This window comes from Guyanagaster necrorhizus (assembly GCF_019112545.1).
Source record: "Guyanagaster necrorhizus MCA 3950 unplaced genomic scaffold BT62scaffold_63, whole genome shotgun sequence".
In the NCBI taxonomy this organism is placed as follows: Eukaryota; Fungi; Basidiomycota; class Agaricomycetes; order Agaricales; family Physalacriaceae; genus Guyanagaster; species Guyanagaster necrorhizus.
Genome location: NW_025064942.1, coordinates 83,487 through 94,679, shown reverse-complemented (window position 1 = coordinate 94,679; position 11,193 = coordinate 83,487). Strand labels below are relative to the sequence as shown.

The following is an 11,193-nucleotide window of genomic DNA, read 5'->3' as shown; positions in this document are numbered from 1 at the left end:
TTCTTTCCACAACAACATCTATGTATCGACAGTTCCTAGATGCTTCGTAGAGTTCAGGAGATGCAATGGATCAGTGAAAGAAAGCGAGCGACAAGGAGAGAAGGACCCGCCCTAAACTGATGTGACCGGCTCGAAATCGCCATAGCTGCTCGTCTTTCACATCCTTGATTGTTTCACATTACTGGATATGATTCGCAGTACATTATCCCCTTTGAAAGTTGGAGGTGGTGGTTGAAGGGAAGAAAAGATGGACATATGATCTTCAATGATCGGTTCTTCGTAAGAGGTATACCGCAACGTCCAGATATCACTGAATACTCATGGAACATGGTACTCGAAAGAGAGACAGAATAAGACAAAGCAGAGGGATGCATCCATCGTTGTTCGTGATGGCAGCAGTTACTTCAACAGACAACTCTTCATGATGAAGGACCTCGTGGCTCACAAACTCATCAGCAAGTGTCATTCCTTCGATAAATTCCAGGATAGAATGCTGGTGTACTTCTCATTGGGCGTTATGAACTACAAAAAGTTCAGCATTGCAGTCCGTGGAAGTACAACGTACCTTGTATTTCCGATAACAACATGGCCATCTGGAATGGCGCTCAAAACCAGCTTTATCTGAGAAATGATGAATCCGCCTTAGTTGTACATGACTGGTCCTGGAAATACTCTAATGCTTGGTGTCTCGTCCACAGAGAAGAATTTTCTCAGAAGCCGTCCTTATCATGTTCTTAGACAAGTTCGTCCATTCAATAAGCTGAGTTCATCTTGCAATGCCATCGTGAAACAATGGTAAGTGGCTTCAAAGATCAGTCGAGAGTGACCAAGCTTACCGACGGAGGTTCGCAAAGTAGCACGGCTTTCCGTACAGCCCTGGATCCGCACAAGTGACAGTTGAAAGCTGTTAAGGATATATTCGACAGCCATTCGTAAGAATGGTGATAATCAAATTTCATAGAAAAACGGACACCGAGAAATATTATTTGGAAGTCCGTAAGCGAAAGTGACGGATGACTACTTGATGAAAATGGAGCACATTTATTTATATGGACACCCCGGGATAAGTAAGGTCGCCTCCTAGAGGGCTCTCCTTCTCCGCCCATTCGAGGAGATCGTCATAATGATCTAGACAAACAGCGTCATCAATGTCATGACTGCTCTTCATTCGTTATCTCTGAGTTCCTTAATCTTTTTCTCGGTCAAATCAATATTTCATCTCGGAAAATTGATGAACCTAACGTTCGTCAAGCCATCAGTAACGAGGATGTTTTGTGGCCCTACGTCTCGATGCAAAATTCCACATTTGTTGATCACGGCAATACCACAAAGCGCTACTTTGGCTTAGAACATAGTCAATAACGAGGGTAAGGGTCTGAGAAAAAGCTAATATATACCACAGCTTTAGCCTGGTTGAGCATGGTATTATAGAAGGGTAGACTGTTCCTCGGATCGTCGGCGTCGGCGTGCTCGGTAAGAATTCATACCATCCTTCGAGGGACATTCCATGGAGGTGCTCGGGGATTAGCACATGAGGGACTTCCCCATTCATCATCACCAGTTATTCGAACATCATGAATCGTCGGCTAAGACATCACGAAGGAAATACACCTTGTGCTTGCCATAGTAGGACACAAGCACTGTTTCCTGTAGGTCATTCAGTTCGTTATAAGCATAGTTCTCACAGTCAGCCAGTTGTTTCAGAGATACAGCGAGAGAAAATGGCGTGCGATATATGACTGGTAGGAGCAATGCTCGGAAGATGTTCAAAATAACAGAGCCATGAGTCTCGTTGGAAGCTCATGTTCTAACATCTTCAGCACAGACAACAGACTAATGAGCTTCAGATTCCAAGGAGGGCTGCAGGACTTCGGTGACGACGATCTCATAATCGCTACCATTGTGAGAAAATGGGAGAGGTTGGCGGCCGCCCTTGCGCCTAGCTTTAGGCGGAAGGGTGACATCGAAGGAATCTCTGACGCATAGATATCTCTCATGATTCCAGGCCTGCCAGAACACAGCTAGTTGATCATAGTACTGCTTTTCCGCAATTGGTTCTGAACATTTTAGTCTTCCCCGAAGTGAGGGACTGTGCCACCAGAGAGGGAAATGCCTGAGATCGTGAAAGCGTTAATACGTGTGTCAATGTAAACGAAGCACCCAAAGGCCGTCCTTTTAGTAAACCTTTTAGGCGGAGTTCAAGTGTACATGCATCACACACGTCTTTGCAGAATGGCACGGATGGCTGATCTTAAATGACGCTGATGACCTTCTCGCACGTTCCGGGAGAGCAAACATTTCTTCGACCTCCTCTTTCTTTACTTTCACTGTGTGGGTTTACACATAAATTGGACACCAGGATAGCTTTAAAGAGGTCGAAATCCTTAACAGAGTGGTGTAGAGATTGTCATAGACTGGCCAAATAAAGCACAAGACGGCACAAGGAAAAGCACAAGATGCTGAGAGCCTCGTTGGATGGCGAACACAGGGAGGAGGGAAGAGTCGTGAGCGAAGGAGGAAGACGGGGCCTCTCCACTCCATTGGGAAAGATGACGCATTCGAGGGAAGGACATGCGGCTGCTAGATGAGTACACATGCACGTTCGTTGACGACCATCGAGTGACCCGACCTGCTCATCATTCACAATGTCGACCGCATCTGAGTTCCTTTGGGAAGAGGAACCTCTCGACGAGTTCGGCTTCTCCTTCATGCTGAGTTTATGCATGATCAGAGAGAACTTTGAATTGAGGACCGACATCATGCAAGCATTTCTCGCCATCCTCTCCGTCAATATGGAGTCCCTCAATGGCGGGATATACGACAACGGCACTGCGGAGTGTCTTTTCCTCGGTACGCTTACCCATGGATTTGAATGCGAGTTTGAGGTGGCGAACCGAGGAAGGGAGTGACTACCGTGTAGTCATACGTCCGAAAACCCGCAGACATTGGGATAGAGATGGCGTTAGATACCGTTGACGAGGGGACGAGAGGGCGCGAGGAGGATGATCAGATGTGGTGGACCTGTCGCAAGGTTGGGGGGAAGGGTGGCGGCGGTATGCGTGAAGGAAACTTGAGTCGGCGTAGAATTGGCGGGGAGGTGGCGAGAAAGGCGGCATCGGAAACAGGGAGAGTCGACTTCGTGTGGTGGGCCCAGAAGAGGTCCGGCGAACGTCGGGATGGCCAGAAGTAGTGTAGATAGTGGTGATTTGTCATCGTTGGGAGCGTTGCCACGGTCCGGTTCCTCCGAGACCACGGGTTGCATTGCCACAGATTCCCGCTTCGTAGCTACAACGAAGACTATCACTAGCTATTCCCGATTCCCTCTCTTGGACCTAGCGATACAGTTCCATCATCATAAAGGAGTGATTGAAAGTGCAAGAAGACAACATTAATCTGTCCATCCAGCGACATGAGAAGGTTTTCCTGGTCCTGACTGAAGAGATGAGTGGTAGTGTACAACGTGGATATTAAATGATGGGAGAGATAGAGAGCGGGCTATGAGATACAACCTTGTCTATGGAATGGTAATTAGGGGACACAGAGGGTGGGCATTAGAGACATGAGGTCCTCCCGTATGACACGAAACACTCACAGCGTGTCGTTTGGGCCAACTATCCCACATCTTGAAATTGCTGTAGAGAGAAAGTCATGAAAGATTAGTGCGATAGTGGCACAGACGAGCGTGTTAGGAATGGAAGGGTTGTGACGGTTGCTTCACCGGGAAATAGGCAGGGAGAAGCAAGAGCTGTACGCAATACTCATGGATGACACTTGCATGCCCCTCGATCTACGGGCCAAGTCCAAATGTCCATCGTTGACTCACTCGATGACGCAGACACTTTGCTCTTCTCTTCATCATCCTTCATTAGGTTGATTATCGTCCTCTGTCTACGACAGACTAGGTATGCAACTAGCACATTTAGATATCTTCGCTTCGTTTCACCCACAAGGACTTCCTCTTTGTCGTTGATGGTTATTGCAACCCTAGGAAAGAGACGGACAGATGAAAGGGCTCGATAGTAAAGAGAGCGACAATAAAAACGACCTGCCGTATACAGTGACGTGACCGGGCCGATGTAGCCGTTGACAACTTCTGTTTCTCCCGCCCTCTCTGCCCCTTCTTCCATATTTTACGTCCCTGAATACAATTCGCCGTGCATGGTTCTATTTACAATTGATAACAACGCACTATCTTTCCCCTTGAATCCACAGTTATCTTTCAATAATTGCATGTACTGTCACTTTCATGGTTTGCACTGGTTTTCCTTAGGACCACATCTCCCTGATGATATACATACAGGCTCTGAATAGCGCCTTGGGCTTGGATAGATAACGCGATTGTTAGCTAACTGGGACTTCTATCTATAAGTATAGTTCGACCTCATGGCTTCCTCGTACCCGACATCCAGTTTTAATCGACTGCAAAGCATCAACGTCTGTCTTCCGCCTCGCTAATATAAGTTGTCGACATGGGACTATCTGAAAAACAGCATAGAGGCATCCACAATCTCCAGGTACATTACTTCTGCCCTTACAATACTCGAATCTCACTGAGCATGCGACTGTAGTACGTCTGCGATACTCCTTGGTCCAATATGCCCTTGTATTTATAGTTATAAAGGTGGATCTATTTTTTCGCTTGGGCAGATGCGAATAATCGTGGCCTAAACGTGTACGCTCGTTGCTTGTGCTCATTACTTCACTGTTAGTTTCAATGCTTAATATTTATCTGACCCTGAGCCACTTTCTCCTGTGGTGAAATCAATCCTCTCATTTTCCTGAGCATCACTTTCTTCATACCAAAAATGCCGGGCTTCCTTTAATATCATTCTGATTCAAATCCAGCACACTCTAGTTCCTTCCAGTGTAAATTCGCTGGTTACCTCCCACATACCTAGCACTTCTTTTTGTTAACATCAGATGCTGACTATTTCTCTGTCAAATTCTCCAAGGGACCATCAAGCATCCAGAAACAGAAGGTCTGGGTCGTGAGGTCTACGCCTCACGAATCTAAAAAGAAGCGGGGTGTACATATTATAGTTTGACTAATTGTAGTTTTGGCTGTGAAATGAAAATTCGTTATATTCCACAGGTCTCCTTCGTGATGATGAACAATCCAGCTTAAACGAGCTTGTATGGCCGATAACTTCTCCCTGCCTCGCTGGCAAAGTCAACGAGATTGTTCCAAATTCCAAGTGGAAAACAGAGGAACATCAGCACCAGGTCAAAATATCAATCTCGTGAGTCGTTAGGCCATAATTTCTCCATCATTGCATTAGTAAACCATACATTACATGTGGCAAAGTGATCTAAACGATGTGCTTCAGACATTCGATGATGGGTGTAACGATTATATTCTCTGGACCGACATTCCAATGCAATGTTAATAGGGAACTTGTAGTCTCTGAGGAAGTAGCTAAGATGTGGAAATTCGGACCAGCCTCGATGGCCAGGTCTCCTGTGTTTAAAGATCTCTCGCAGTACCACGCACTATAAAAGGTAGCGAACTCCTTGTAGTCTGACTCGCAGTCGACTGAAAAGCAGTAAACTGTCTAATGTTTAGACGACTGCGCTGAGATCGAGGGAGAAGATATCTCGTGTGAGGATGCTGTAAGGGAATATCATCCACAATGCGTAAGGTCATAAGGCAGATATTTCCGACTCCTATTCCCCCTCAATCAGATTCGTGGCAGCCAGAATGCGTGAAAAACATCTGCTTTGAATGGTTTCCCTCAACAAAATGGACTCTAAAATATATATAGGAACTAGCTACTGTATGATAAATGGTCTCATTAATGTCCCATGAACCAGGGACCGGTAGAACTCTGGAAAAATCTTACGAAGATACTCGATGAATAGTACGGTGCATTTGTGTACTTCTTCGGAAAAGCATCTTTCTCGATTGTTAGAGCGACCACTGGGCCGTACCATGAATTCTGTCTCTCAACAGAACCGGTGAGACGGACAATTGTGTCATTCACAGAGTTCGGATCTTGGATGCTCAGCTGCATTTGGTTCTTGAGGTACCAAAGCTCAAATGGTGGGTCGTCCCCATGTCCAGCGACCGTTCGACAGGCTAGTTCATCTGGAGGGAAGAAGGAATCCAGCTGTGGTATATAGTCCAGTATCTCGCCGTCGGTTCCGTGTTGAAATCCGAAGGTGACAGTTACTTGTATGGTAAAAGCGTCTAACGCATTTATTTTGTGTGTGAGAGTACCAGGACCAGCTGAAGACGCACTGTTTCCCGGAAATATGACACCTCGAATACTGTTGTTCCCTGGATGGTGATACGCTATTTCCCGATTGATGATTGGACAATGGTCATAAAATCTGTGTTGTAGATGTGGGGCGTCCGTGATATGGTTTAGAAAGGACTGGATTCAAGATTTTCAGTTGTTCGTTGGTAGGAAAATACTGGATGCGACGTACAACGTCTTTGCATATCTGGGAGCACCAGAATTCACTACACTGACATACAGCGGCGGGGTCGCATTCGACGCACATTGTTTTGCAGCAGTGACAGATGAATAGCAAATACATAATCGCCTGATATGCGGTAGTCTGGCGGTAGAGTCGATAAGGTGTGAATGATAGTGTTCGTAATGTTGAGATTTGAAAAAGGCGGTTCGAGAGCAGGATCGTCGAGAAGCGCTGTAGTAGACTGTTTAGTGTTGACAATCAACGTGGGACTCTGAATTTATATACGCCGTCGAAAACGGTGCGACTCGATCAGAACAACAACAAACGCAAACTCAACACCTTGCAGGCGAAATAGGTGTGTAAGCGAAATCTTGACTCGTTTTTTGTCTTTGCCTTCGAATGGGTGCTTCATGTAGTGTACCGTGGCGGTGACAGAAGATATCACGTGGCCACGCTATCACGAAGTCAGTCATTACATTTTGGGACTTTTGCACGTTCACCGGAACCACGATGGCGATGGCTGACATCGGCCACCTTCTCTCGTGAGTGACAGTGATACATTCCATATACTATAATAAATGCATTATGAATCACTTCCACAGCAATGAGCTGGGAATGGAATGACTCGTGCTTCCTTGCAGTTTTCGTTCCTTTCCGACGTCGACCTATGACTTGAGTGATGCAAGGGAACGAACCACTCTATCATTCAATCCTACTCCGTCTCTGCAACAGTAGAATTCACATCCCATCGTCCTTACGCTTCATTTTTTTGTTATCGCTCCTTGACAACGTTGCTCCACTGCCAAGTACATCTCCAGCGGGTTATTTTGCGCTCGTACGTACGAATTTTATTTTATATGTCTGGTAAGCCAATTCATCTCTTCGTTTGTTTCAAGCCCATCAAGACCAGGCGTCGTTACGTCTGGCGCTGCCGCAGGAAATCACTTAAGAGAGGACGCTCTGCAGTCGTACTCCTCTATCCTTCTTCCGAACACTATAATGCTCGCAAAGCTCTCATACTTGTCGCCTCTGTTGTCTCTCGTGCTATTCCATAGGCTCGTGTTGAGTTGCACACTGTGAAGATGGTTAATTAGTCAGTACATTACCACCTTATGGATCCTACACTCTACTGACTGTTGTATAGATGTGATACCAGAGCTGTAAGTTCAGATTCGAGATTCAGCCCCCACTTTCTCATTATCCGGTCATTGTAGCTCACCCTAAGTCAGAATTTCACAGTTCTCTTGACCGGAACTGAATACACTGGCACGGGTCCCTTCGAATCGGCAATGGCGTGAGTTACTCTCCTTGTATCACTGATTCATTGGTTCTCATTTCTTAGCAGGCTCGACACTGATGACTGTGATTTTAATAACGAGTACTTTACCATCGTGGAAATGACTCTGAAAAATCCTACGGTGCTCGGGCAGGCTCTAATGTGGACCATTCGGTCCTACAACCGTAAGTCGTTATGTTGGGTTTCATATTTCACTGTTTATCAACGTTTCCAGAAACTTGTTCAATGTACCCACGTCATTCTCATACTTTGGCGGCTATGATGGAGGAGGAGAATTATGTGGGTGCTTCGTGTTCATAATTTATACAATGTCGTCCTGACTGCATTGTCACCTATAAGATGACGATGTAGTAGTCCTTATTTTCTTCTCCTGAGATGCTGACGTGCAATTCTCCAGGTCGGGTTACTGTCACTTTATACTAGATTCATTTGCTAAGAAATGTCATAAATAAAGCGGGCTGGTCCTTGTATCAGGTCCTTGAATTTCAGTATAGGCTTCATATGATGATGTATTATTTCAAGGACATATATTTGATCTTGTTCTGGATCCCTTCGATTTTCTGATTACCCTTATAAAATGGGATCGTCATTTGTGTTTTAAGCACTGTAGAGTCAACGACTAAGGATGATGCATAGTTTTCGCATTCCATAGAAAGAGATTACATTGATCTATCAAATCTGCTTCGGTTTCCGCATCAGATAGCACATAATTTCCTGTTATCCTGTTCTCCAATACAATCTTCCAGATCGATTGCCCCAGAATGGTTTGCCATTGTGGATCTGTCATCTATGCCAGTTCAGGTGCTTCATCACCACCACATGATCTGACCCTGAGATCAGCCATAATGTCAAGGACTTTAATGGCAGGATAATCTTCATTGTCTCCATGGTGAATATTCACTTTCAGAGAGATCAGAAAATGTTCTCAGAGGTATCAGTCAATATGCAGGTGCAGAGTACCAGACATGGTAGAAAGTTACTGGAAACTTCGACAGCCATCCATGCACACCCTTGGTTGTGGCACACAGCAGGCCAGATCAGTCTTCTTTAATACTTGCTGAAATGCCTGTCTCACAACTAGGTCTATCCCATGATATCTCTCCCCCCCTCTCTGACCTGGCCACTAATTTTTCCATCTCAGTTATCTTCTATGACCAAATGGAAAACTCTCATTGAACATATCTCCAATCAAAGTTCCCATTGTTTTGGACCATTGATCTCTTCATCAATGAATTGGTCAACCTTCTCAAGCACTTCAACATCCAGGATGGGTTTGACTTGCTCAGCCATTCATGGCATGGGATACTCAGTCTAGAGTTTGAAGTGTGCAAGCAGCCAGATGGATTGTGCCACTTGGCATGGACCAGCTCATTGGCTGATATGGGAATGTGGAATGCATTGACTGGAGAGCTCAGGAAGGCCTTCCTGGACAATGTACAAAAGGGACTGGTGGGAACATTGGCACAGTCCACTTCCTCTGAGATCACATGTTGCATTGCCATAGATTCCTGCTTGTCTGTAGCTACAACTGAGATCATCCATAGCTATTGCTGATCACCTCTTTTGGACCTAGCAATATGGTTCTACTGGCTGTTGGCATGATGGATATGAAAGCGTGTGGGCAGGCACTCAAAGTATTCTACAAGAAGCATGGATGTCTCATGGACCCATGGCTGGAAGAGCTGGTATACTCAATAGACCATTCAACCAGTCCATCAGCAGATATCTCTGCTGCATTTGAGATATATGTGGGGCATATTTCTCACTGCTCTTTACATGCTGAAGGTCTGCCTATAGGTTCACCAGAGAGCTTCATACATGGAATATCATCAATATTTTTGACCACATTCATGTTCCAACCTTTGTGATCAATGGACAAGCAGATAGGACTTTGTCATTGAGCCTCTCTTCTGAAGTTTTCAGCAAGTCAAGTGGGTAACCATAGAGAAACCAAGTCATACTTTCATGTGAGAAAAGCAGGAGAGATATATGGATCTGGTTAATAGATTCCTGTCAACATAATCCATCTATATATTGACTTTCCTTTCACTTACATTTCATGCTAGGCCAAAAAAATGACTTCTTCCAAGTGACCAATATGGACACTGAAGTCAGACCATGCAGTTCTTTCTCTGAGCAAAGTACTGAGCCTGCCCATGCAAGATATCAATCTCAAAGAGAAGGCAGAGAGTGGCATTAAGTGGTATGCTCCAAATATGAGAGACTTTCTAACTCTCCAATCTTTGGTTGATGATTCATCAGTCAATGAAAAAATGGCTTGTAATACATAAGATATCTGTATGCCTCTGCTTTCTTCCAATTGTACCAGGCTGGTAATGACATTTTATGCTGGATTGGGATAGGTAAAAGATTGTCCACCATCAAACTAAGTTCTTCACAATGTAAACTAGGTAAATAAGCTCTCAATAGAACTGTATTGCTATGTTCAAGAGAGAGAATCAGAAATGGCTGATGATAGTCTCAATTGTAGCTATAGACAAGCAGGAATCTACAGCAATGCAGCATATGATCTTGGAGGAACCAGACCATGCCAATGCTCCTATGTGCCCCTCTTTACAATCAGATGATGTCTCTGCATTGCCATCACCTACAGCATGCAAAAAAAGCCAAAATAAAGAGAACACCATATTCTGAACTAATACAGACCCTCCAAAGCATCCTGCAAATGGAATAACCATAGATCACCAGTCCAGTCCAACAAAGAAGCTTGTGTAGTCAACCTATGAACTCAGTGCAATGGTGCAGACAACTGAGATGATTGTTAAGTAAAGTGCTGTTGCACTGGCACTTGATACCTAGATCAGTTATATCCTATGCTATGCTGTTGCTGAATGGAGTTGTGCTTTGAGCAGTGTTGTAACAATGCAAATGGTTTCTGAACATTGAAGAGACACACAAAATATCTCTTGGTGGAGTGTTGATGAGATGAGAGGTGTTACTGAATGGATAGGAATGAAAGAAACATCATCTGCACAGCTGATGATGACCTCACATATTCTGTTCTTTAGTTCCTGACTGCTCTCCAAAATACTTGTTGGATCATGTCAGGGGCCAGGCTAGATCAGATCCACTCAGATACAAATCTCATAACAGTACATGCACTGGGTTTCTGATTTTTCTCATCATAGTTTTCTCCAGCAGGATTTTAAGTATGATGTATCAAACCTTCAGCAATGGGTATATAATATTTACTCTTATCACTGTAGATTATTCATTTTAGTGACATCCATATGAATAAAACCTATGATTTCTATGTAAAATATTTATCAAACAAAGAGATTCTTTCTGTCTGCTTCAGCATTATCAGTGTCTGTCTTCTCTAAACTATCCACTCATTGACATACTGCTATTTCCACTGAAAACTGGACTTGATGATAGTACATATTGCAGTCTAGCATTTTGTATATACCACTGCATCTTTGTCTGCATTGATGCATATCTCTTCTTTTGCAGCA

The 11,193-nt window shown here is 44.4% G+C and overlaps 2 protein-coding genes across 2 annotated transcripts; one reads left to right on the top strand and one right to left on the bottom strand.

Moving 5' to 3' along the window:
* Window positions 1-5,792: 5,792 nt before the first annotated feature.
* BT62DRAFT_1013533 (uncharacterized protein) lies at window positions 5,793-6,947 on the bottom strand (the record flags this gene model as incomplete). The annotated part of the gene is made up of 5 exons (XM_043178074.1): window positions 5,793-6,374; window positions 6,430-6,444; window positions 6,503-6,651; window positions 6,706-6,874; window positions 6,921-6,947. 5 exons carry the CDS (start codon window positions 6,945-6,947, stop codon window positions 5,793-5,795), a joined length of 942 nt encoding a protein of 313 aa, XP_043033229.1.
* A 395-nt stretch (window positions 6,948-7,342) lies between these two features.
* Window positions 7,343-8,153, top strand: BT62DRAFT_998142 (uncharacterized protein; the record flags this gene model as incomplete). The annotated part of the gene is made up of 6 exons (XM_043190707.1): window positions 7,343-7,496; window positions 7,565-7,580; window positions 7,635-7,714; window positions 7,766-7,881; window positions 7,932-7,996; window positions 8,115-8,153. Exons 1-6 carry the CDS (start codon window positions 7,420-7,422, stop codon window positions 8,151-8,153), a joined length of 393 nt encoding a protein of 130 aa, XP_043033228.1. The 5' UTR covers window positions 7,343-7,419.
* Window positions 8,154-11,193: the final 3,040 nt, after the last annotated feature.